Below are 27448 nucleotides of genomic sequence, written 5' to 3'. Positions count from 1 at the left end.
GCCTGCTGAAGGGCACACAGCTTCTGAGTAGAGCCACATGGACCAGCCATGGAGTCCCTGAGTCATTTGGCCCCCTGAATGCTCACAGACTCCCAGGCACAAGCATTTAGAAGGAGCATCTTCTGGGGAATGGACAGAGGCAGGAATCCTCTGTGCTGTGCTCCTAGCCCTCGCCTTCTGCCATCCACCCAACCCCAGCTTTGCATCCACCCAACCCCAGCCAAAGACTGACGAGCCCAGAAGCATTTGCTTTCACATTTAATCAAAGAAAAAGGAAAGAAAAACAGAGAGAAAAATTTGAGAATTGGATGGTTGAGGGAGGGGACAGAGGAAGGGTAACTGGGCTGGGACGATGTGTGGACCATGGGGGGCAGGGACTATATTCTCTTCAGCTTCCCCAAATACAAGAGTCCACATGGGAGGAGGCAGGACAGAGTCACAGAGCTAAATTGGGGGACATGTACACCTGTTCCAACCCAACCCTGGCCTTGTGCCAGGTGAACCAAGGATCTCCCAGCCTCTGCTCCCACCTGCTGGGTGTCCCAAAGAGTCATGGAGCAGGGCGCTCATCAAGGGTGGTAGGAGGCTTCAGAGGAGGGACCCAGCCCTGCCTCTTGAGCATGCACAGGAGATACACAGGAAGGGGCCAGGTGCCAGCTCACTGGCATGGTCTTTCAGTGAGGGGGCAGCTGCCAAGCACATCCTTCCCTGCCTCCACCTCCAGACCCCCCAGGGGAGGTGGGAACTGGCAAATAACTCCAGGGCCTCAAGTCCTCAGGAAAAATACCCCATTGTCCTCCCACTCCCAGTCACCTTAGGCTGAGGGTGAGGGTGTTGCAAGGGAGGCTGAGTCAAGGATGAAAAGGACACGACTAAAGGGGGAAAGAGTACAAAGATGACTGCATAGTGTGTGCAGAGCTATGCAAATGAGATTCGAGAGCCTTAACCTTGACATCTCATTTGTGTATCTATGCAAATGCAAATGAGATTCCTAATATAATAAATATATTTCTAACATTTGTAATAAATATTCTGTTTATTCTCCCTCCCCTTCCCTAGGAAATGGGCACACAGTGGTTCAGGGCCAGCTTTGGCTGACACTGCAGTAAAGACTGACTAGACACGCAGAAGAATCGGGAGGCTGGTGCAGGGGGGTCCTGGGGTGTCCCCTGTGAGGACAGGCTCACCTCAGGGAGGAATGAAGGGAAGAATGAGGGATGAGATGCCTGTGGACATCTAGGACAGGAGTCTTTCCATAAAAGGAATTCTATTTTACAAAACTGCCCTCCCTAATGACTAGAGGGTGGCATTTAGGATAGGGGACAATAGGAAAGTGGAGGAAGACATCTGGGAAGGGCCAAGGCTCTGGAGTCTAGAACAAGGGCCTCATAAGAAATGAGAGCTGATGGGGAAACCCCCATTAAGAGACCCCAAAGAGTAACCTCTCCCCCCCAAAAAAAAGAACCCTTTGCCTCCCCTTCCCCCAAACCAAGCCTCACACTCATACACAACAGGGCCAGAGACACAGAGCAGGCACCGCAGCATGTGGAATGACAGGCTGCACAGACCAGAGTGGGAATGGCACTCCTGGGGAGCTGCTAGAGCCACCCGTCCTTGGCCAAGCCTATGCTCACAGCCCCTCCTCAGCCCCGCAACCCAGGCAAGCCTGATGTGAGTGGGCCATCTGGGCCCAGCCAGAAAGAGACCAAAATGGGAAGAGGTTGTGGACAGTGATCACAATGTGTCCCTGCCATGGGCCACGGGGAGTAGAGCAGGCTCCTTGTCATGGGGTCCAGTCCTTCACCAACCCCTCCCCTGCAATCTGGGCTGAGCTTGTGGCCCCTGCCAGCCTTGCACTTTGGGGAGCAGGGTGGACCTGCCAGGAGGACATTGGAGAAGTCTGTGGAGAGACCTCGGCAGTGAGAAGCTGTGGATGAGGGAGGGACAGGGCAGCATCCCCTCCTGGGACCCTGCCATTTTCTAAGGGAGCTGAGAGTTGTGTGGCCCAGCTGCGGCCACTGGCTCACATTTTGGCTCACATTTTGGCTCCTCCAGCCTCCACGATGGCCCCGACTGGCACCACTGCCCAGGCCTGCCTGGCTGCCGGTGGCTCCCCTGGCCACTTGGGAACAGCCTAAGGCCTGCTCCTAGGACTAGGGGTGAGAAATGGGAGAAGCCCAAGAATAGGAGAGGTGTGACTAGACCAGAGGAGCAAAGGTACCCAGGGGTGACAGGGGGCAATGTACCTACGGCCAATTGGTTCCAATCAACTTTTCTATTCTCTAGACTAAGCAATATGGAGGTTGTTCTAACACACTCCTGGGCACAGCTTGGCCCCTAGAGAGGGATATCTGGTGGCCAATGGACATTGGGAGTGGGCAGCACCTGGGCACAGAGGTGCCCCATGAACACCCACCTCCCTGGCAGTGCTCGCCTCTGCGCCGAAGCCAGGCTTAGGGCCCGCTGGGAGCTGTTATCTGGGGAAAGCCAGAGACCAAGGGAGCTGAGGATCGTGGCTGGGGGTCATAGGTGGGGAAGGGATGATTTTAGGTTTTAGGTTCTGGGTCACTGCTCAGGGGGAACAAGGTCCAGGTAGAGGTTCAGTACACCCAGCTGACAGGCACCCACTGGGGCTCCGTGCGCAGCTTCTCCATGGCAGCCTGGAGCTCCCGGAAGGTCCTTTCCAGGTTACTGTTGACCAAGCTGAGGTCAAAGTAGTGGCCATATCCCCTCTGGATGCGGCTGCTCTCCTCCACCGTCCGTCTCAAGTCTGCCTCCTGCCAGGCAGAAGGGGGAGGGAAATGAGAGCTGATCAGTTGCCACAACTCATCCCCATCATCAAGGGGGTCTCCAGCCTACTCCCTCCCCAAAACCCATCCCAGTGGAATGGATTCCGTGGAAGGAAGCAGGAGCCCCTCCCTGAACACCCCAAGAAGCTCTCGTGAGACCGTGGTCAGATGGGTAAGCGAAAGGAAAGCAGGAAATAAATTTTAGTAAGTGCCAAGCAAAGCACTGAGCACTTTACCACCCACATCATCTTTGCTGCAAGGTAGCAAAGATTAATAATCTCCTGTTTAAAATGGAGAAAACTGAGGTACGAGGACCAGAAGGGTCTGCCTGCCTCCCATGTCAATGCTCTCCCCAGTCTGATCAGGCCCCCTTACCCATGTGGCAGGAGAAATGGTACCAGGGTACACCTGGGCACAACTGGTACCAGGGCAACCCCAACCCTAGACTCTGGGAGCCGGGCAGGGATGGGGGAGGGAACTGAACAACTGACTTAAATTAAGAAGAAGCCAACTGTATCCCAGCAGCTCCACGTGGCCACATTTGTTAGAAGCAAGAGGTTCCCAGAGCAAGCGCCAAGGGAAGGCCCAGAGCTCCCCCAGGGACCATCAGCAGGATGGAGCCCTACTGGAGGCAACCTCTCCTGAGACCAGCAGTGCTGACTCCAGGCCCGAGAGCTGCAATACCAAGTGTGGCCAGCAGAGGGACGCCTGAGCTCAGAGTTCTGCAACTCTACCCTCCTGGAAAGTGGAGTGCCCTGGAGTCGGCCACACCAGGCAGGTGAGCCTCTTCTCCAGGCCCTCCTGCTCCCTCTGCTAATTCATCCCTCCAGCCACTGTCCACCTCTGGCTTCCTCCCTCCCTTCCACCTTCCCCAGCTCTAAGCACCCCCAGACCCACTGAGCCCACCTCTGCCCCACAGATCTTCCACTGGCCCTCTGGAACTTCCTTTGGGCCCCACTCTGTTTCTGTAGAGTGGACGAAGCAGTGGGCCTAGAATCAGAAGCCCACTCTGAGACCGCACTTCATTTTCTCTCAGACCTCCTGTTCCATATCTACAAACCAAGCATCAAAAGTCCCACCTCCCTGACAACATAGGTGGCCATCTCTCTCCTTCCCCAATGCCATCTCCTTCTCTGCACCAGTTGAGCTCATCCCCACCACGAGGAAGCCTTCAGACCCCTCCCACCACACCTCAGAGCCCCTCACCGTGAGCTGCTTGGTGGACACTCCACTCTCCAACGCGGCCCGGTTCATGGCCCGCAGGGTCTCAAAGTCAGGAGCCTCGATGAATACTACGTAAGGGACAAACTCAGCTGTCCTCAGCACCTTCACTGCCTGCAGAAGAAGAAGAAGGTGGGGAGAATATCCCCACATGCGTCCTGGTAACAGGAAGGGTATCCAGGTGACTAGGGGTGGGCACCTGAGAACGGGCAAGAAAGGAGGTCATGGGGTTCTGTCAGCAGGCTGGGAAGGAGCAGGCCGGGCGGTACCTGGGGGTTGACATCCAGCACGCACACCTTGCCGGTGGCGACCACCCCCTGGATGGAGTCGATTCGTGTGCCATACAGGTTGCCCTCATACTCTCCATGTTCCAGGTAACGCCCTGCACGGATGTCGGCTTCCATTTCCCCGCGGGACACAAAGCTGTAGCCCTGGCCTTCCCGCTCTGAGTCCTTAGGCCTTCGGGATGTATCTGGGTGGGGAGGAAGGACTGAATGGGCACAGGCAGGCCACACCACCTCAGACACACAGTGCACACGGAGAAGCCCTCACTACAACTTCCCACACAAACACACACACACAGGACCTTCAGAGAGCACCTAGTCCAACCTAGTGCTCACAGCTGGAGCCCAGAAAGGGCAATGTGCAACACAAAGACACACCGCAAGGGCCAAACAGACCTGCAGTCTGTACTGTCCTTGCCTCTGGGAGCCTGAAGCTTTCAACAACCCCCACCACACCAGTTATGTATTAGGAAACCCTACCTGCCACAGGCCACACACAGCTCAGATCCCTGTTTCACGGGGCTGGACACTCACTTTTTTCCCCCACAATTTTTAGCAAGGGAAAGAGTTGGTAGGACACCTTTCTCAGCTCTCCTGAATTGCAGTTCCCCTTATTCACCCCCAGAGGGTGCACACCCTACAGCTCACACCCAGAGGTACCACCTGTCCTGGTGCTGATGAACTTTGGTCCCAGGTGGGACCCCCAGCACAGCCCCTGCTCCTGGCGCTCACCCAGCAGGGCCCAGCTCCTACTCACAGGGCACTGTGGTGCCATAGCGATCTGGATCCCACATGATGAGCTTGTTCTTCAGGCTGCGCCGGCCCACACCCTGAGCCCCAATCAGCACCAGGGTTTTCCGGCGGAACGGGGGCATGCGGGCCACCTCCTCATAAATGAGCAGCTCATGGCGGTCAAACTCTGGACAGAGGGAGATGGCACTGCTCAACATGTTGCATCATGGGGCAGGCAGGGACAGAGCTCTCGGAGGTCGAGGATAAAAGAGCTCTGTACCAGGGAAGAAAGGGTGAACCAGGCAGGGCCCGGGGACAGGTGGGCAGCGTCTGAGCCAGAACATATTTACAAGTCCCTGGGGGATTTGTCATGTTCGAGGAGGACAAGGAGGGGGACACTAATACCCACCTGCATTCTTGGTGGTCAAATACATCATTCGCTTCTTTTTCTTTCCTGAAAGGCTGCCGCACAGGGTCCCTGGCCAAGGGAGATGGGTGAGTAAGGCAGGCAGGACCATAATGGGGCTCTAGGAGGACGGGGGAGCTCCTACCTGAGGTGGGTGTCAGCTCCAGGTCCCGCTTGACAAATGCTTTCCGCTTCTCCTCCAGCAGCTGGCTGGGGATGAGGCCGGCACTGCCCCCTTCCACGTGGCATGCCTGAAATGGATGTGAGCCAACGACCCGTCTGAGCCAGAGGGACCCCCTGGGTGCCCTCACCTCCCCCCCACACACCATACCTGGAGACACTGCAGGAGCGCCCGCGGCTCACCTGCCACCAGTTGGCGTCGTCCTGGTTTACGATCTGAAGCAAATCCCCAGCGTTGAAACGAAGGCCTGCCTCCTTGCAGGGGATGAGGCTGTCTCGGGCCGGGTCATAGTCAAAGTGGCATTTCACAAATACCTGGGCCCGGGAATGGGTGAAGGGTCAAAGGAAGGAGCCAGGAAAGGCTCTGTTGGCATGGGTATAGGACATGGTCCACCCCCTCCCTTCACAAAAACCTGAGAGGCTGTCATTGCCAGAGGAGCCATGCCTCCAGGCCTGCCTGGCTGTTCTCCTGGTCCACACCTCTCCTCACATCTAGAACTAAGACTCAGATTGAGGAATGCGGAAACTGCTCGGGCCTGGGGCAGGCCTTCAGACTGAGGAGGCAGGATCACCAGAACAGAAGACCCAGGCTCCTAACCCTGCATCCACCCCCCTCCTCCTTGGAGGAGAGGGCTCTGGCTGACAGAGGTAGAGGACCAACAGGGGACCTGGGCAGAGCAGACAAATCTCCACAATCTGCCAACCAGGAAGCAGTTGTCCAGGACCCGAGCCTTACACAATATTGTGCACCAGACGCAGGCGCTCACTTGTACACTCAGGTATCCGAACTGTAGATGCACAGTCTGCTGCACATGCGCGGAGTGCCTAAGCATAATGTCTGTAAACCCACGAGCTCATGCACATGCACAACACACAGAGGCTCCACGTGGCTGGCACGCAGGTCCCACTGTCTATTTTGCCTCAAAACAGGTTGGAGAGGAGAAACTGCATCCCTGAAAGCTGGGGGGCGGGAATCGCTTGGAAAAGACCCAGCCATCCTGTGGATGTTTTGTGGGTTGGGGTGTTAGGCACACGGGTCCACCTGGCGCGGTAGATGAGGCTCCTGGTAACTGGGCAGAATCTTGAGGATGACGCTGCCGCTGGCGCTGCGGAGAAGCTCCTGCAGTGCGCGAGGGTCACTGCCCACCGGCTGCCCATTCACCTCCTTGATTATGTCACCCACATGCAGCAGGCCTTGTTGGGCCACCATGCCCCCGTGCAGAATGCGAGCGATCACCAACTCGCCACCTTCCACACGGAATGTCACGCCCTGTGGGACAGAGGGTGTGGATGATAAGGCTCCCCCTGCTCTGAGTCAGAATATTCAAATAGGTCTCCTGATGGGCCTTCCACTGCCGGCTCCACCAGCCCACCCGCCCTCACAGTCCTCTCCTATCCTTCTGCTCACTTATCAAAGGCACTGACGCCAGCCGAGAGCACAGTCCGCGAGGGGCCTACGCACAGGGTCTGTGGCTCCTGGGTCTACAAGGTCCTTTCCTGGGCAAAGCTGAGCCCATCTTCCTCTTCAGCCCTCACCTGCCCTTTCTTTTCCCCCACTGGTTATTCTGAATCCCTGCCCCACCAGACCCGCCTGGGGCCCGCCCTGTCACCCTTACCAGATGCTCTCCTGCAGTCTTGCGGATGCCCACCATACGCACGGCATCGGGAGGGACCGGCTGGTTGCTGAATGTAGGGTCCAAGCCAGGGCTGGGAGGTGGTGTCTCATAGGTCTTTGAGGCTACTGAGTCATGCGTCTCCAGGAGGGACTGGAGATGTGATGGGAAGAGGAAGGACAATGGGGCAAAGCCCTGTGGTCCCTCCCCATCCCAGTTCCAACTTCCTGCCAGTTCCCTTCCCAGGGGCACGCCCCATTTGACACCCTCCTAGTCCACCACTAGCCCCAGGAGCCAGAAACCTGGAAGTGGGGCTCCTGAAGGATGCGGGCCAGCTCTGCAGCTGTGCTGCTCTGCTCTGCCAGCTGCGCCAGGTCCCGCAGGATCTCCTGAACCAGCTCCAGGTTGTTGTCCCTCACGGCTTCCAGCTTTGTCTCCTCCAACCTCTCATGGGCCTAGGGGTGGGGACAAAAACACTTGAGACTGACCATTTCCCCAGAAGCCTTGGGATGCCAAGCAGTACCCCCCAACCCTAGGTTCCAGGCTCCAGTCCCTTCCCAGCTACTAGCCCCAAATCCTGGCTTAGCCTGAGAGATCAACTCCAGCTCCTCCACACAGCACACTTGGCACACGTGCATTTCTGCTTTCTTCTTTCTCCTCCCAGATGTGGAGGGCTCAATTTAGGGGACGGAGAATCTGCAGGAAAAACTTTTATTCCATTCCCTTGACACAAAGTGTCATCAAAAATCATGACACTGTCCCCATCTCCCAAGACCCTACAGGCGTTTGAGTTCAAGGATAATTTCTTGGGAGAGACCTTGGAGACCCTGGAGCCCAGGTGAGGAAGATAAGGATGTAGAATAACATCCCCAAGATCCCCGGGACTTGAACTTGGGTTTCCAGTGCTCCTAATGAGGGAGGAGACAAGAAATCAGTCCATGGTGCCAGGTGAGGGCCTTGCACCTGCTTGCCACTCTACGGACTCTGGGCTCCACGACAAGGTGCTCTGAAAAGAGAATAGGAAGCCTTCCCCAGTGACCAGCCAGTGAGGAGAGTTGTGTTGAGTGGGTTGGGGACAAAGTAGGTCCATTTTTGACATACATATGAAGGCCATTTTTCTATTCTGATTCATTTGAACACTAGTTGAAGTCACTTCATCTCAAAGCACTTCCTCATGCACTTCTCAAAACCAAAACATTCTGCTCCATAAACCACGATGGCATTTCCACACACAAGACATTCTATCATTGATACATTGAAAAACATTATCTAATAGCCCATATTCAGTGTTCACTGTTGTCCCCTTATGATTTTATTTTTTCTGATCCAGGATCCAATCAAGGATCATGTGTTGAATATCTTTTTATTCTTCTTTAATTTATCAATTGAGTGTTTGATTGATTGATTGATTGACTGTGGTACCAAGGATTGAATCCAGGGTCTCTTAACCACTGAGCTACATCCCCAGTTCTTTTTTTTATGTTTTATTTTGAGACAGGGTCTCACTATGTTCTTAGGGCCTCACTAAGTTGCTGAAGTTGGTCTTGAACTTGCAATCCTCCTGCCTTAGCCTCCCGAGTCACTGGTATTACAGACATGTGCCACTATAGTCAGCTCTCCTTGAATCTAGAACAAATTCCAATAACTGTTAGATTTTCAGGACATTTTTTAAAAGTCTGGGCCAGTAGTTTGTAGACTGTTCCACAACTGAAGTTCTTCTGATTTTTTCCTCATGATTTGCGTTAAGGTAATCATTTTAGTAAGAGTTCTATAGAGGTGACCTTGTCTCTCCCATACTTGGAAACCAACAATCCCTCACTAGCGAATTAAGCCTCCATTTAAGATCCTTTCCTGACTCAATTATCCTACTACGAGTTGCAAAATTGTGATCACCTAACTCCATCACCCATCCACATTTATTAATTGGTATTCTATTGCTCTTTCCAAGAGTTAATAACAAGAATCAACAAATGAGACTTACTTAAACTAAAAAGTTTTTTCTCAGCAAGAGAAACAATAAGAGAGGTAAACAGGGAGCCTACATCATGGGAACAAATTTTTACTCCTCACACTTCAGATAGAGCCCTAATATCCAGAGTATACAAAGAACTCAAAAAGTTAAACAATAAGAAAACAAATAACCCAGTCAACAAATGGGCCAAAGACCTGAACAGACACTTCTCAGAGGAGGATATACAATCAATCAACAAGTACATGAAAAAATGCTCACCATCTCTAGCAGTCAGAGAAATGCAAATCAAAACCACCCTAAGATACCATCTCACTCCAGTAAGATTGGCAGCCATTCTGAAGTCAAACAACAACAAGTGCTGGTGAGGATGTGGGGAAAAGGGTACACTTGTACATTGCTGGTGGGACTGCAAATTGGTGCGGCCAATTTGGAAAGCAGTATGGAGATTCCTGGGAAAGCTGGGAATGGAACCACCATTTGACCCAGCTATTCCCCTTCTCGGACTATTCCCTGAAGACCTTACAAGAGCGTACTACAGGGATACTGCCACATCGATGTTCATAGCAGCACAATTCACAATAGCTAGACTGTGGAACCAACCCAGATGCCCTTCAACAGATGAATGGATAAAAAAAAATGTGGCATTTATACACAATGGAGTACTACGCAGCACTAAAAAATGACAAAATCATGGAATTTGCAGGGAAATGGATGGCACTAGAGCAGATTATGCTAAGTGAAGCTAGCCAATCCCTAAAATACAAATGCCAAATGTCTTCTTTGATATAATGAGAGCAACTAAGAACAGAGCAAGGAGGAAGAGCAGGAGGAAAAGATTATCATTAAACAGAGACATGAGGTGGGAGGGAAAGGGAGAGAAAAGGGAAATTGCATGGAAATGGAAGGAGACCCTCAATGATATATAAAATTACATATAAGAGGTTGTGAGGGGAATGGGGAAAAAAAAAAGAAAGTGCTCTTCCTTCTCCCCCCTCCCCACCTCTTTCTCCATCCCTCTGAGTTATTGTACATTCTTTTTCTCAGTGTTCTAGCCCATTACCTCCACATCTTCATTGGCTTAATTCATCCAAATTTGTCCAGGAGGGGGAGCCTCATTCATTCCTGCATCCCATGGACAGGTGCCCATCAGTCCTTGAGTCCCTTCTTCCCTTCTGGGCACAGCTCACTTTATACTTTCCCTTTCCCAGGTCTGGAATCATTAGTTTCTCCAAGGTAGATTGACAGGAAATGGAATTCAGAAAGAGGTACTCGCTGCTTCTGGGACACTGTTTCTTTGGCAGACATTAGCTGATACTGATAGCTTCGATTAAAATCAAACTCTACAGGATTTCTCTCATTTTCCCCCAATCCATTTGCATCTCCTTTCTCCTTCAGTGACAACGTATTTCAATAATACCCATCCATTTACTTAATTGTTCTGTCCTTCAAAATTCAAGAAAGTTTCAGAATTGCCTATCACAAATCTACTCAGTAAAAATCAAGATTTACCTGCAGTTTTCTTTGTCCTCAGAATACCACTAAGTTACACTAAGAGAAATGTTCTAGATCTCTGCTGTCCACTTGTGGCTAGGGAAATTTGAAATGTGGCTGCTATAACTGAGGAACTAAAAGTTTTATTTAGGCATGTTAGTTTATTTAAGTATTATCTTAGTTAATTTTTGCTTCTATAACAAAAAAAAAACGCCTGAGGCTTCGTAATTTATGAATGATAGAAATTTATTTCTTACGCTTCTGGAGACTGGGAAGTCCAAGTCAAGGTCAAAGTGCTGGAATTTGGTGTCTGGTGAGGGAATTCTCACATATACTCACATGGCAGAAGGTAGAAGGGCAAAAGGACCTAGTTAATTCCCTCCAGCCCTTTTACAAGGCAGCTAATATCACTCATGAATGATATTAGGTGGTTGTGACTCAACCACCTCCTAATGACCTCACCTCCTGATACCATTGCATTGAGGATAAAATTTCAACATGAATTTTGGAGGGGACACAAACATTGAAATCTTAGCAAGCATTCAAAGTATTTGAATAGTCACACATAGCTACTGGCTATTCTATTAAATATCACTACAGCCTTAGAATACATCCCACTCATCGTGTACGTCAGAACACTGTGGACAAGGTTACTTAAATTAATTCCTTTTTCTTTTCTTTTTTTAAATTTATTTGTTCTTTCCAGACATACATGACTCCTTTTCCTTTTTCTGTTTGATTAGCACAATGTAATATACAGATATGTATACTTATCTGAACTTAATTTTAGAGTTTGCTTTTATCATTTTTAATATATAATTTTATTTTCTAAACATGTATAGCATATACAGGGTTCAAATTTCAAATCCATATTAAAAGTAAACTCAAAGAAGTTGCAATTCCATCCTTGGCCCCTTTTCCCCATTCACCCTCAAACTCTAGAGGTAATCTTTTTTTTTTTTTTTTGGGGGGGGGGTACCAGGGATTGAACTCAGGGGCACTTGACCACTGAGCCACATCCCCAGCCCTATTTTGTATTTTATTTAGAGACAGGGTGTCACCGAGTTGCTTAGCACCCCACTTTTGCCAAGGCTGGCTTTGAACTCTCAATCCTCCTCCAGCCTCCTGAGCTGCTGGGATTACAGAAGTGGGTCACCATGCCCAGCAAGGTAATCATTTTCATTTCTTTATTATTTATTTATTCTGTTTCTTTTTTCTTTTTTTACATAAAAGGTAGAACACTGTATACACTCGTTAATATCATGCGGCTTTGGTTGTTTGGTTGTTTAATTTATTTAGATTGTTGTCTGGTTTTTTATTTAATAATGTGAGCTAGAAATCATGCCACAGCACTACATGGGGTGGGGTGGGGGCAGATTCCTCTATTATTACTATTATTTTGATCCTGGGGACTTGCCACTGAGCCATGTCCTATTTTTTACTTTTTGAGACAAAGTCTCACTGAGTTGCTTAGGGCCTCTATATGTTGCTGAGGCTAGTCTTGAACTTGCAATGCTCCTGCCTCAACCTCCCAAGTTGTTGGGATTACAGGCATGTGCTACCATGCCCAGCTTATTTTTATTAATGATTGCATTTGACTCTGTTGTATGACTGGAGTCCTACAATAGATTCAACCAGTCTCTATGAGTATTTATGTTGCTCCCAATCTTTTAAAAAATATTTTTAGTTGTAGTGGATATGTGGTGCTGAGAATTGAACCCAGGGACTCACACATGCTAGGCAAGTGCTCTACTACTGAGCCACAACCCCAGCCTGCTCCTAATATTTTTCTATTGCAAATCATGCTGTGGTGTGTAACAGTGGCATGGTGCTCTGTACCTGTGGAGAAGATCTTCCACGTAAATTACTAGAAGTCTCCCTGGGTCAAGCAGTAAATATATGTGCAGTTTTCTTAGATGCTGACAAATTCCCCTCTGATTTTCCCTCCCACCAGCATTGTTTGGGAGATTTTCCTGCAGCTCACTATCAGTGCTGATCAAACCTTTGAATGCCTGCCAGTCACATGGATGAGAAATGATCTCTCAGTGGGGTTCAATTTGCATTTTGCTTGTTACGAGGGAAGCCGAGCATCTCTTCATATGTTTAAGGACCATCTGTACATCTTTTTCTGTGAACTGTCTGTTTGTGTCTTTTGCCAATTTTTCTATTTGGTTTTTTCTTCTTCTCATTTTAAAATGTTCTCTCTATATTGAGAAGATTAGCCCTTTATTTGTGCATATCATTTCCCCCAGCTTTTCTTTTGTCTTTTGACTCTGCTTATGGTGTTTTTGCCATGCTAAAAAAATTTTTTTTCTTTAAAAAAATTGCTTTATGTGGTTGAATTTATTAACCTTTAAAGCTTCTGAATTTCTACACATAGTTTTTAAAGGTGGGGGGTGTTTTCCTTATATACAGAATTATATTTTCTTCTAGGACACATATTTTCCCATTTAGATCCCTGATCCACTTGGAGTTTATTCTGATGAATGGTGTGAGGTATGGATCCACTTTGGTATCTTTCAAAATGACTATCCACATGTGCCAAAACCATTTGTTAAAAATCCAGAAGAAAATTACTGTTGAGTGTTTTAGATGTAATAATGGTAGTGTGACTTTTTAAAAAGAATTCTTATTTTTGATTCAGATACTAAAATAGTTATAGATAAAATCATATTATATTTGAGAGGGAGGGCTTGAATGAAATGAGATTGTCTATGAGTTGTTAAATGCTAAAGTGGGGTAATGAATGATGGGGGTTCAGGATACATTTTTGAAATTTACCATAATGTTTTTTAAGCCCATGAGACAGAGAGTTTTCTGGGGTTTGTTTGATGTTTTTTGTTTTGTTTTTTTGAGATGGGGTCTGGCCATGTTGCCCAATCTGGCCTGGAACTCTTGGGCTCCAGAGATCTTCCTGCCTCAGCTTTCCCAGTAGCTAGGGCTACAGGAGTGCATCATCGGGCTCATCTCAAGATAGGGACAGTTTAATAACGCCTCATAGTAATCCGGGAGGATTCAGTGAGATAGACACAGTGGTCAGCACACAGCAGGTGCTCAACAAAGGCTGGATCCTTTCTACCTTCTCTTCCCCAAAATGGGCCAGGAGAACACAGCCTTGGTGGCTCAGCAGCAACCTAAACCATCTTCTGCCTAGCTGAGCAGAGTGTTCCTGCTGGGGAGAAACAAATAAGTGAAGGGACAAAGGACTAGTGCCTGGGACAAGAAGAAGCATCAAAGCATTGCTCTTCCCCAGAGCCCTTATATAATCTACAGTCATTGAGCACAGCATGGCCCAAGGAGCCCCTGAGTGAAAGATGGAGGCTTCCGGGGTTCTTCATCACCACTGTGCCCAGGCCAGTGGTGGAAATCTGAGGCCCCAAGAACCAAGCTTAGAGAATGAACAAAGACAGCACTCGGGTACTAATGATCTCACCATGGCAACCCTAGCAGGGTTCTTTGGGGTTAATGGAAGCCAGCTCAGGCCCAGGGATCCTGAGGTAAACATTAGAGAGGTTTTGCCTATTTTGGCGTTAGCACCTTCTGTTCCATGGATGGAGGGAAGACAAGCTTCCAGAGAAGACTCACTTGACCAAGAGGGAAGCCAGGTGCCTCCTAACTTGCATATCCTCAATCTTTGACTTAATGACTGCCCCCCCCACCTTCCCCCAGCCCAACAAAGGCTGCTCCATTACGCCTTCTTTGGCTACTCCTGAACGTCTTACCCACAGACACAAAAATACAGCTCTCCAAGATCAACCTTCACAGCCCAGAGGAAACTTTAACATTGGATCATACTGGGAGTAGTGGGAGTCGTGGCACATGCCTGTAATCCCAGAGACTTGGGATGCTGAGGCAGGAGGATCACAGGTTCAAGGCCAGCCTCAGCAATTTAGAGAGGCCCTAAGCAACTTAATGAGACCTGTCTCAAAATTTAAAAAGGGGGAAGGGGACTGGGAATGTTGTTTAGTGGTAAAGCACCCCTGGGATCAATCCCCAGTACCAAAAAGCAAAAACACTGAATCATACAAACACAAAGCAAACCCTTCAGCAGGCTGATCTAAACAGCTGGCTGACCAGAACTGAAAACACCCAGCAGGTATCACAATTTTAGGGAATTTGAAAACTCAGAATTGGATTAATTACAATACTGGGTTCATGATATGTTCTCATCATTGGCTTGTATATGATTCCTTGGTATGTAGTTGGTATTGAATTAGATTATTTTAAAAAACATAACAAGGATCTAAGAACCCACTTCCCAAATCAAAAACAAGGCTCTTGACAATATCCTATACCTAACCACCACCACCATTCCCAGCTCACAGAAACCACCATCTCCATTCCCTGTGTTCATTGTTCTCAGGCTTCCTGTGTAAATTTTACTGTATCTGTATGTATTATATGTATTCCTGAAATTAATATAGTTTTTAGCTATTTTTTAAAATATATTTTTTAGTTGTAGATGGACACAATAACTTTCTTTTATTTGTTTATTTTTATGTGGTTCCGGGAATCGAACCCAGTGCCTCACGCATGCTAGGCAAGCACTCTACCACTGAGCCACAACCCCTGCCCAGTTTTTAGCTATTTTTAACCTTTAAAAAAAGGAAATCATGCTATATACATAAAATCCTGGAAGGCCTGATTTTTTTTCACTTATTACTAAGTGACCAATTATTTCACCTACTATTTTTTTTACTCAGTAGTATTTTGCTAAGATGTCCTTAATATTCACTTAAGTGATCTATGCACACACTGCAATTATTAGAAGCACCAGAACAGAAGGGTGGTTTGAATTCCTGTGGTCACCAAGTGGTTCATTCTCTGAAAATCCCCTGCAGCAGAGCAGGTAGTTAGAGGTAGAGACATTACCTGTGCCCAGCTCTGCAGCGTCCCGATCCAGAGCCCTCAGCAGGCTGCAATGGAGGAAGGTGCACACGGTATTTCTTTGCAAAGCTTTCCCCTCCACCCTCCTGCTCCAACCCCTCTGATCTTGGCAGAAGACAGGGAATTCTTATTTGAAACACTGGCTCCTAATTAAATGATTCAAAAACTGAATGAAGTTCCATATGATGCAAGCTGAGGAGACAGAAGGTGTGCCAGAAAGTGAAGGAACTCTCCCGTTTAGGTTTGACAAAGGTGACCCATGAGACCTTAGCAAATGTGATGCAAGCAGAGGTTGGGCAGGTGCTTGTGAGGCAGGAATTATCTTCCCTTGCTAGGGAGACCACCACATGAAGAAGCAGAGAGGCTACCCTTCTAAGGAGCAAGGCCTGGCCAGATGCTGCAGCCTTCTCTGCTGAGACACGGGACATGTGGGTGAGGCCACCCTCGGCCACCCAGAACTTGCTGAGCAGACCTAGAGCAGAAAAGCCACATGACCAGCCCCCCAAAACATGAGAACTAAATCATGGTCATGTCCCTCTGTTAGTCTCTATCTTAGTGACCTCCCAAGACGCATTCTCCAAGGGCCTTGGCTTGCTCTGCCAGTTCTTCTACCCCAGCCTCACCTCAGCCCTGGAGCCCTCATGAGGAATTCAGGTCCATGGCTAAGAACATAGCATAACTTTTTTTTTGGGGGGGGGGTACTGGGGATTAACCCCAGAAGCTTTACCACTGAGCTACATCCTCAGCCCTTTTTTATTTTTTATTTTGAGACAGGATCTCTTTAAGTTGCTTAGGGCCTAGCTGAGCCTGGCCACAAATTTGCAATCCTCCTGCCTTGGCCTCCCAAGTCCTGGGATTACAAGAATGTGCCACTACACCGGGATACAGGACAACAACTCTTGATGGTTTAAAAAGCACTGTCAAATCTATGACCTCCACCAGCTCCACCATGACTCTGAGAGCTAAGCATAATTCTCTCTGCTCCTCAAAGGAAATAACCAAGGTTCAGAGAGGTTGACAGACATACTAAAGTTACACAGCCAATCAGTGAGTCTTTGGATTCCAAACTCCATGTTCTTTCCTCATTATCTCACGTGGATTAGTTCATATATTGCCTTCCCATTACTCTCTACTGGCAGGAGTCTCCACATATAATAATTTTTTCTAGATTTCTGAATGTCACCTGCTTTGGATTCCTCACCTTGGCCTTGCCTGCTATTGGGAAACCTGCTGCTAGATCCATGTCAGTCCTCCCAGATGCCAGCCACCTGCCAGGGATTCCACCTGCTGTCTACAGCCAACTCACTGGATTTATGATCTTCCTGCCAGACTTGACTTTCTTTCAGAACCCTCAACTTTCTGGGTCTATCTCCTGGGTTATAGATGTTAAGGTTCAAATATCCACATATTCAGCAAGTCAAATGCCAGGGGTCCACCCTAGAGAAACTCACACATGTGCAGAAACAGATGGACAGGAGGTTGTTATGGCTGTGCTGTCCTTATTAGAGGAAAATCAGTAACAATGTAGCTACTTCTTGGCAGGGGAACCAATAAATAAACTGGGCTCTATTAATAAATTAGAATAACACCTGACAGTGAAAATTAATCTATCTATAATTATGGCAATAACCATATGACTGAATGAGAAATCTCAAAAACAGGCAGTTTATATTGTTATCCCATTTATGTAAAGTTTAAATATGCAAATAACAAGGGTATATTGTTTGTGGCTAAACACAAATGTAGGCAAGAATAGCAAACAGTCAGAAATGACATCATCAATCTCTAGCTAGTATTTACCCTTAGGGAAGGGAAACAATGGAAACAAGATAAAAGGAGGTGTTGACAGTATCATACTTTTTATTTCTTAAAAAAAAAAAAAAAAAGGAGCAGCCAGGTGTGGTGGCACACACCTGTAATCCCAGTGCTCTGCGAGGTTGAGGCAAGAGGATCGCAAGTTTGAGTCCAGCCTTGGCAATTTAGAGACACTCTATTACAAAACAAAAAAAGGGCTGGGAATATAGCTCAGGATAGAGTGCCTCTGGGTTCAATCCCCAGAAGAAAGAGAGAGAAGGGGAGAGAGATAGACAGAGAGAGAGAACTCCAAAGCCTTTATGGCTGATATTACCCTCTTGGAGATGGGTGCCTAGAAGTTTGCTATATTCTTTTCAGGGCTCATTGAACACATTCAGTGAGCACCCACTGTGCACCAAGCACCGTTTCAGGCTCTGAGGACGCAGCAGTGAACCAAACAAATACCCCTGCCTTTGTGGAGCTTACATTCTCAATGTTTGAAATGTGCATAATTCTTTGCATTTATTTTTGATAAGTGCATATAATTCCTGGGTCACTGAATGAAAAGCAGCCTGTCTTGGGCTGGGGATGTGGCTCAAGTGGTGGCGCGCTCGCCTGGCATGCGTGCGGCCCGGGTTCGATCCTCAGCACCACATACCAACAAAGATGTTGTGTCCTCCGAGAACTAAAAAAAATAAAATAAATATTAAAAATTCTCTCTCTCACTCTCTCTCCTCTCTCACTCTCTCTTTAAAAAAAAATAATTATAGGTGTGGACAGATGAACTATTTCTGTTTAAAAAAAAAAAAAAAAAGGAAAAGCAGCCTGTCTTTCTCCTGTTTCCTCCAATTAGACCAGTTTTCTGGCTTCTCTTCACCTGCTCTTAACAACCTCCAGGGACCTTCACAGACAATAATATGTCCAGGCTGTGTCCCAGGGACACAGCGTCCCATGCAGCAGCTCGCTCCCTCCAGCAGGACGTGGTCTTCTTCCACACCCACACGGAGGCCAGCCACAGCTAGCCTGTGACAGAGGCCCTTCCTCTGCCCTGTAGAAAACCCTCCACCTAGCTGTACTGCCTTCTCCCCTCATCACTGTCTTCGCTGACTTCCTGTCACCCCTGCCACCATTCACTGAAGGGGACTGCCTCAGTCTTCCCACACTATGGGAAGAAATCATGGAGAAATCTAGGTAGGGGGCCTGATTTCTTACAACACCTACCTTCGCCTCTAAGCTGGCCACAGGCATCCTCTGAACCTCACCTCTGCCTGGGAAAGGATGTATCTCTCTTCCCGCCCATGCCTGCTCCCTCAGCTGAAGGCTCGCTGGTCCTCCTCCCTGGGGCAGAGCCAGTGCTCTGCCACCCCACCCCACCTCCTGGTTTCCATGGAGCTCTGTCACCTCAGCTCCACATGTCTCTCAATATCTCCAACTTGAACTACCACATGGACCCTAGCTGGACTCTGCCACTCCAGATGTGACCCTCCAACTGTCCTCCACATGGCTGTCAAAGGAATGCTCCTACACACCCCTATGCCGCCATCACCCCCCTGCTTAAAGCACACAAAGCCTCCTTGATGCTGTGTCCCTAGCATGGTCTCCGGTGCCCTGCACAACCTGCCACCATCTCCACAGCTCACTTCCTTTGTCTCTGCCTGGGGCTCCAGCAGCACACCAGCACTCAGTCCCCCGCACACTTCCAACTCCCTCTTACCCCTGTGTTTCTGCTCAAGCTCTTCCCGGGGGGCCCAGGATGCCCACCCCTCCTCTCATTCCACACTTGGCCAAGGGGGCCCTTCTTCCAAGAATCCTCTGCAGCCCTTGCCTCCCAGACTCTATTAGGCACCTATTTTCTATACTCCCTCCCACCCAGAATGCTGTGTATCTGTCTCTAGCATGGCCATTAACAAACTATTATAATTTTCCCTTCTAATGACTCTCCCATCTGATACACCTACGCAAACACCCAAAGGCAGAGAAATGGGCAAGGAGAACTGTGGAGATTACAAGCCACAGGCATGCTCACCTCCCCCTCAAATCAGGCCCCCCACAAGATGACAGTCACCAACATTTATCTACACATTCTTTTTTTTTTTTTTTAAAGAGAGAGTGAGAGAGGGAGAGAGAGAGGAGAGAGAATTTTAATATTTATTTATTTATTTTTAGTTTTATCGGCGGACACAACATCTTTGTTGGTATGTGGTGCTGAGGATCGAACCCAGGCCGCACGCATGCCAGGCAAGAGCGCTACCGCTTGAGCCACATCCCCAGCCCCTTTATCTACACATTCACTGGCCAGGTGTGGGGGCATCTTCTTTACCTGCAGCCTCAGGGTCATCACTGGGGTGTGATGTTTTCCACACACCCCTTTGGGGCCTCTTGTGCCACATGTCCCATTCTCAGTGCCCTTATGCCCACCTCCCTGGAGCACTGTACCTTGGCCAGGGATCTGACTATGGGACTTTCCATAATGCCTCGAAGGAAGATCAGGTCCAGCTCCGCAGCCCCCGTGGCATTGGGGAGAGATCCTAGGTTGTCCAAGACTTGCTGCATGGCTGTGGGGAGGAGGCAGGCAGTGAGACACTCAGGTACAGACTGGGCACAAAAGATCCCAACATACCATGATACCTCCTCCCACCTCCACTCCTACAGAAGCCAGCCCTTCCCTTCCTGCTGCATTGGCACCCTAAGCCTTGAATGCCTGAAACAGAGGAACTAGGGGCAGGAGACAGTTCTCTTGGCCTATTCTTTCCACCCTAGGTAAGACCATCCTGGCAGGCAGAAGGTTCCAGGCAGCAGAAAGTGGACTCTGAGGTGGGGGAGAGAAAAGGAATAAGGTTCCAGATTCTGCCCTGAAACAGAGAACCACAGGCTCCTCATTCAACCTCCGGATGGGTTGAAACCTCAGGACTCAGTCACCTGCCACGGGCAGGCTCAGGAACAAGAGAGACAGCCTGTCCCTGAGTATAGGCCTAAAGTCAAGCAGGCAACCATTCAGGAGGCCAGGCCAATGTGGCATCCAGTCCTGGGGGCACCACTAATTCAGTATGGCATTGCACAAATCACTGACCCTCATTGGCCTCAGTCTTTCCCTTTGGGTCTGATAGACAATGATCTGTAATCACAGAGAAATTAACATGGATAAGTCAAAGCAAAGGCCTAGAATATTGTCAGGAGCTGAGGAAACAGGCACCCCAAGACCTGGGATGACAATATATACCCAAGGGAAGAGGTCAGACCAAGTCATCCTAAGAATGAACACTCAGCATGGGATGGGCAGGAGAACATCTGAAGCTGGACCACAGCAATGGCCACCAATATCTGAAGTGAGGGCTGCCTTCACCCACTTCTAGAGGTAGTAGCTACAGGCTGTAGCAAGTTCCAGGAGAAGGAAAAAAGATGTGGAGTGTGCCCAGCTGGGGGCAGAGATGGGCACAGGGTATCATTACTCTGCCACCCTGCCACCCACGCCTACATCTGCATAGCAGCACCCAAGCCCTGGAGGAGAGGGGTAGATCCCTCAACACTCTTGTCAGTCCTCTCCTCCTTCAGGAAGTACTGGGGGTGGCAGGAGGGTGCGCTGAACCGGGCAAAATGGCTCAGGGACTCCTGGGCTAGCATCCCCTTCTTGCTCCTCTTTTCCATCTTCTCCAGAAACAACTTGGGAGCCTGCTCTCCAGATCCTGTCCAGGCCTGGGCTTGGCATCCCTGAGCGACCAGTAAGGTTCTCCACGGGCTCAGAAGCCAGCGATCCACCAACACTAGTCATGCCAGCTAAGGCTGGGGACTGAGTCAGGGGAGGTGGTGTCCCTTGCCTAGGCCAGTTCTCCTGAGGGCCGAGCTCCCAGAACTTTCAGGCTCCCAGGAGTCCGTTCCTAGGGCACCCCCCTTTAGATGCCCCAAAACCCGCGAAGGGGAGGATGAGTTAAGGGGCCGGCTTCCCCCCAGGTTTCCCGCTCCATCTCTCCCTACCTTCCCTCTGGAGTTCCGCTTCCTCAGAGGAGCTCAGGGATATCCCCTCCAAAGAGGCCCCGCTGCCTGGGCTGCCAGCCATGGCGACCCCGCTCCAGGATCCCAGAGTAGCCTCTCACGCCGCTGCCTCCCCAGCAGCCTTCCCGGCCAGACCCGGGCTGCGCTGGTGAAGGCGGGACTCGAGGAGCGCTGAAGAATCAGCCAATAGCAAGGCTTTGCCGCCCCGACCGGCTAGCTCATTGGCCAAAACCCTGGGCGCTGCCGAGTGGGAAGGGGCGGTGACTGGTGGGAGGAGGGAGATGGCAAGAGAGAGTCACCCTTCAGCTGGCCTGATCCCCAATATTAAGTATCACTGGAAGTGGGGAGGCGGCAGCTAAGAGAAGGTTTGGGGGTCGACGGGATCAGTATGATGCCCATTGGAACTGGTACAGTGCCAGAGACCCTCGCCTCCCAGCCTGTGGGCAGAGGGGTCTTGGCCCCATGCTGTTCCTACATCCTTCTTTTCTGGAAGTCCTTCTAATACACCTTATGCCTCCTCCTCCCTGAGCCTTCTGACCGCTGCTCTCTGTCCCTTCTCCAGGCCCTATTTCCTATGCCCTTTCTCCGGACCCTATGACCCCTTTAGTCAAAGGAAGCCCCCAGAAAGAACTCGGTCCTCTTCCTAGAAGTAGTGACATGAGGCAGATACCTCAACCCAAAAGCCCCTCATTTGCAGTCGACCATTCCTGCTGTCCGCTCTGGAGAGGGGTCACCGCCGGGGCAGGGAAGCCTCAAGCCCTCCTGAGCCTGCCTCACATGTAGCTTCCCTCCCTCCCCATCTCCCATTAGCTGGGCCTCGGGATGAGGGGTGCTGCCCAGGAGGCCAGTCAGGCATCTTGGAACGAAGGGAAGGAAAAGGTGAATGCATGTTCATGCGGCAGAAATAAGGGTGGACAGGAGGGAGGGACTTGGAAGTTACTGCAGTCCACTGCCCCATTCCTCTAAGGTTCTAGTACCCCTGAGACCACCACCAGGGAGGTGCTGCAGCCACCAGTCAGCCATTCCCTGAGGAGTGGCACCAGGTCGCCTTGCACCCCTGGTTGCCATGGCAGCAGGCAGGATTACACACAGGACAGTAACCCGTGTTGAGAGAGATTTAAAGGGACAGCTCAACCTGAAAGCAGTCCTGGATCCTTGCCTTGATTCAAAGAAAGGAGGGAGTCTGGTGAAGGGGAAAGAAAGCAAGGCTGCAGGTCAGGGGCAAGATCTCTAAACTCTCAGCCTGTATCATTGCCCACACATCTCCCAACTCACCCCAACCCTCAGGAAAAGGGCTCCTTGCCTTAACTCAAAGTAGGGGTGGGGTCTCTCTGCAAGAGGAATACACTCAACACCGTTCTGTTACCTCCAAAATGCCAAGGACCATATTGGCCTGCAGGAAAGGGTGGGAGAAGAACCTTTCTAGTTTCACCCTCTGCAGAACACAAGCAGGGATGTCCCAGGGAAGGAAGGGAGAAGGGGAAGGAAGCTTGACCTCTGAGGTGGGGCACAGCTGTCTCTCTGTCAGTTCCATGGGAAATATAATGACCACCAGATGATAAGGTGCAAAATCCAACATTAGATTTTTGAGGTCAGGGGCTAACAGAGCCTGGAGTGGTGGCAGAGGGCTGGTTCTGGGAAAAGAAGCAGTTTGTACTTCTTGCCTTGGATATAAGAAGCCAGAAGCAGCCCATGGCACCACATCCAGGAGATCAGAGACCTCAGGAGTCCTTTGAGAAAGCAGGTCCCACACCCATACCCCTGAGTCCTACACTTTGTCCCCACCATGCCTCCATCAAGTGACCAGAAGCAGGGAAGCTGAGTTGTTGGGTCTGCTCCTCCCTCTATTTCCCTGCTGGGCACTATTAATGGGTTTACTGGGCAGCCCCAGATTGAAAGGCCTTTAATCACAGGCTCAGGGATAAGTTTAATTAACCCCTAAGCTGCTTACAAGTAGGGCTCAAGCAGACTGAAGCAGGGGGAAAGCTCAGGGAGCCAGCAGGCTGGACAGGAGATAGAGGCACTGAGCCCTCCAAGGCTGTAGAAACTGAGACATTCCTACAGTCCCTCCACTGCATGGAGAAGAAGCCTTTCCTAGGCTACAAGGGTATCACAGGGTAGGTTCTGGTTGCTACCAAAACTACCTTCACACTAGGAGTTATTCTAAGCAAAGTGGGAACCCCAAAACATCTTGCAGAGTGAACAGAAGGACACAGGGCAAGGAAGGAGCTACACTGGAGGCATCCAAGCAGGGGGAGATTCAGATAACTCAGAGCAAAACCAGAGCTTGCAGGCAGTTGCTAGGCCCCTTAGACAGCTTCTAGCACAGGGAACATAATCTGGTGGGTCCCTGAATGCACTCAAGGGGATCCACAAGCCCCTGGAGAAAAATGCAAATTTGGGACATGAAAGAACATGTCTATGGAGAGGGCCCATTGCTGTCATCAGATTCTGAGAGATCTAGGACCAATAAAAGTTAAGATCTTGTCCTATCACCTCATCATAGGAAAAACAGGTCCCCAAAGAAAGGTGACTGACTCAAGGCACAAGATCACTGTCATAACAAACAATTCAGCTGCAGCAGCAGCAGCATAATTGTGAATGTTGCTCACAGGAACATGCTCTCCCCTGTTTCACATCAACTCTTTGCAAAAGAGGAAAATCGGGCTCCTTGAGGTTCAGCAGCTGACTCCTGGCCTCTCCCAGTTTGAGCACCCCACTCCCTTACCCTGAAACCTCCTACAGAACCATGTCCAGACATCCTGACCTGGTATTCTTGCCCCTTCATTTACAGTTTCCCATACCCCTATCTTCTCCACCTTCAGCACATGCTGGTCTAGAGGTCATGGCACCACTGTGCCACTACAGTCCCTTTATCCCCAAGCCATTTCTAAGCCTTAGTTCCTAGGCCACTTCTTGGGGGCACTTCTCTAACTAGCCTTGCCTCCTGCCATTGCCCTCCAGCAATAATATGTGGATTGTATCTGGAACATGTACTCCTGCCCTCCCCACAGATGAGCTGTATGGTCTCCAGCCCTCCCTTGGGCAGGGGAAGGTTTTATACCTCCTTTCTTCTATCCTATCACAGAGAGGAGATGCCCAGAATGAATGGGTGAGTGTTTGGGGGAGTAGCTGTGGAAGTGGCTGACTGCTGTTACCACCCCCAAATCTTTGCCTGGCAACCTCTGAACTACTGAAATTAGCTGACAGCCTCACCCACTTCTTACCAGACTCAGAGTTGGTAGCAGCAACTGGCATGGTGAGATCAGCAAGGACTCTGAAATGTTTCTCCTGGAGGGGGAGAAAGGAGGATGAGAAGGTACAGGGAGTAGGAAAGGGACCCCTTTCAGGAACATCCCCAAAGTAGGGAGAGGACACTGCTCAGAAACTGGGAACTGGTTAACAACAGATATCCCAAGCTCCCTGGGAGGCAAGAAGAGTGGATTACATGCCCATTCATGAGGAAGAGGGGACCGGGAGGATCAGAGAAGTTAATGATTTGCTCAGGGTCACAAAGCTAACAGACAGCAACAATAAAAATCTGGGTTTTATTACTCTTAAAAAATAGTGTTTCTGGTGGTGCACACTGTGTAATCCCAGCAATTCAGGAGACTGAGATAGGAGGACCAAGTTTAAGGCCAGCCTGTGTAACTTGGCTAGACCTCTCTCTCAAAAAAAAAATATTTTTAAAGGCTAGGGAGGTAGCTCAGTGATACAGCACCCTTGGGTTCAATACCCAATAACACACACACACACACACACACACACATACACACACACAGCAAAAAAATAGTGTTTCTGCCTACTATCTGTCTTTTTTTTTTTTAAGTGGGAGACATGTAGGTATAGTCCAGAATTTGAGTCAAAAGCAGGGCAGCAAGTGTTCCCAGACTGTATGCTCCATGAGAGTAAGAACCACATCCATTTTATTTGCCTCTAGTACCCAGGCCTAACATGATGTAGATGTTCCAAACATTTGTGTCTGGCTGACAGGAAGAATATCCTACTCCCCAAGGCCTGTCTGGCTTCCTTTCTCTCTCCTCTCGCTTTCTTAGCCCAGAGCTGAGACACGGAGAACAGGGGCTCAGGGCAGAATTAGGCATGGACTCTGCAGCCCCAGTGCCCATCCCAGGGCCTCCCCAAGCTAGGTCAACTCTCCTTCCTCCCTTTGCTTTCCTGGGTATATGCTGCTGGATAAAACCCTAATTCCCCAGTTGCCATGACAACAGAAGGCAGTGGCTCACAGCAGGGGTGGAGGAGTGGGGGGAAGCAGCTGGCAGTGCCCACTTTAGGACTGAGTGCCTACTGGGGCCTGGGGGTTGGGGAGCCACAACAACTTTACCCCCCCCCCAAAAAAAAAAAGAGATTCTTCTCAGAGGAACTACTATCTGATTTCAAAAACCCCTCTCTGCTCCATTCCTCTCCCAGGCCTGAGACAGTTACCTGCGCTCAGGTGGCAGAAATTGCACAGGTAAAGGAAATGGATGGCTCCCCCTCCTCCTGAACCTGCTCTTGAGGACATAGGAGAAGCTTTCAGGGAAAGGAAGGAAACCATTTCTCAGGCCAGGAGAAAAGCTCAGGATCCACTGTGCCAGCAGTGCCTCTGGTACCAATGCCCACTGTCCCTATTTCTAGATAGCAAGGGGAGGTCTCTCCTGGTTGGTACTTCTCTCCCTGATAGAGGTACATGCAGGATCAGCGGGGAGAATGTGGAGGTGGGAAGAGGCAGGAAGGATCCTGTATGGAAACTCTAGCCTAGGAGTCTGGCCCAGACTGCTTGGGTTTTTTCCCTGGGGAGTCGGTTCCCACGGCGTCAGCTCTCTCTGCCCCACCCCCACCCAAGCCCGGGAGAGGGCGGGGCGCGGCTGTGCCCACAGGAGAACGGCAGTGCCAGGCAAGACAGCCTGGGTCCGTGCCAAGATCCGCGGCCCAGGCATCGGAGAACCCGCACCTCGGCTTCCAAAAACCTGGGCCCGGATGTCCTCTCACCCCTGCCTCTGAGCTATTCACATTCCCCCAGAGTGTCCGTAGGCGAGGCAGGCGGGCAGTGAAAGGGGAAGGTTTCCTTCAACCCCCCGCCCACCCTCCATCCATGCGCGTACAAAGAGGTGTGGAGCAGAAAGGACTAACAAAGGCGTGTTGGAGACCGAAAGGTCGTGGGCAGGGCTGGACAAAACTGAGGGCCAGTTGATGGGGTCGAGAGATCGGGCCGACGTGCCCACATTTACAATCAGAGCGCCCATGCCCCACGAACCCAGTCCTAACCCGCTGGGCTCTAGGACCTGGGGAAAGGGGGGCGTGTTGCGAGCCATCAAAGAAGGCTCTTTGCTGGCGCGCCCGCTGGAGACCAGGGGATGAGGTCACTGAATGACTGCCCCCCCACCCCCGTCTTCATTCCCCGCCACCCCCCTAGGTAGACCTAACTTTCTGACCCTGGATCCTCGCTTCTGGCACTAATTCTCCTGCAAGTCCCCAGGCCTTAACCCTAGCCGCCCCCCACACACCCAACCTCCCTCCCCTTTACAGCCTGGGAGGCGGGGAAAGCAGTGCGCCCCCTTCCCGGGACCCCCTCCCAGAGAGGGTTGAGATGTTGGTCTCCTGGGGGGGCGGGGTAGCAAGGGGACTCTGCACAACCTCAGTCTAGCTCCCCCACTGCCGGAAGCGTTTCCAGCGCGGTTCTTACGTAATGCGGGGATTCAAAGTCCCCCCAATCCGCACCGCCCCGGGAGAAGAATCGCGGATACCTGAGCTCCACGCAGCTCGCCACCTAGGTGTCAGATGTCTCTGCGGAGCCCCTACCGTAGGGACGAGGGCCAGCGTCATTGGACAGCAGGGTTTGGTTCACCCTACAGGCGTCCCAGAAAGGGCCTGGGGGCAGGGGCTGCAGAGGGAGGGCACTGGCCTGTGGGAAGGGGCCGGGGAGTTTGGACCCAGAAAATAGGGCCTCAAGTGCCGAGCCAGAACTAAAAGGAGACAGGGGTCCAAGGGTGGGTGCAGGCCCAGGGGCCTGGGGACACCTACCTGCGCCCCGGGGAGCCCCTAGCTCCGGGCGACTCTAGCGCAGCCGGGCGCTCAGCGTTTATTGCTTG

General features: G+C 50.3%; 1 protein-coding gene across 1 annotated transcript; it reads right to left on the bottom strand.

The window, feature by feature from the left end:
* MPP2 (MAGUK p55 scaffold protein 2) lies at positions 1–27448 on the bottom strand. Its single transcript, XM_081272681.1, has 13 exons — positions 27381–27448; positions 24587–24650; positions 19806–19924; positions 7528–7680; positions 7229–7378; positions 6655–6882; positions 5796–5927; positions 5578–5683; positions 5436–5504; positions 5052–5213; positions 4280–4482; positions 3996–4124; positions 1–2777 (listed from the first exon to the last, which is right to left on the bottom strand). Exons 2-13 carry the CDS (start codon positions 24615–24617, stop codon positions 2601–2603), a joined length of 1659 nt encoding a protein of 552 aa, XP_081128807.1. The 5' UTR covers positions 24618–24650; positions 27381–27448; the 3' UTR covers positions 1–2600.

This window comes from Spermophilus citellus (genome assembly GCF_964194105.1).
Source record: "Spermophilus citellus genome assembly, chromosome: 17".
In the NCBI taxonomy this organism is placed as follows: Eukaryota; Metazoa; Chordata; class Mammalia; order Rodentia; family Sciuridae; genus Spermophilus; species Spermophilus citellus.
This window is presented reverse-complemented; position numbering and strand designations above follow the sequence as displayed.

Excerpts from the sequence above, each read along its gene's own strand:
- MPP2 (XM_081272681.1), bottom strand. The coding sequence starts at position 24,617 with ATGCCAGTTGCTGCTACCAACTCTGAGTCTG. Across the intron at positions 19,925-24,586 it reads TGCTACCAACTCTGAGTCTG|CCATGCAGCAAGTCTTGGAC; the intron begins GTAAGAAGTGGG and ends TCCTCCCCACAG. Across the intron at positions 4,483-5,051 it reads CTATGGCACCACAGTGCCCT|ATACATCCCGAAGGCCTAAG; the intron begins GTGAGTAGGAGC and ends CTCCCCACCCAG.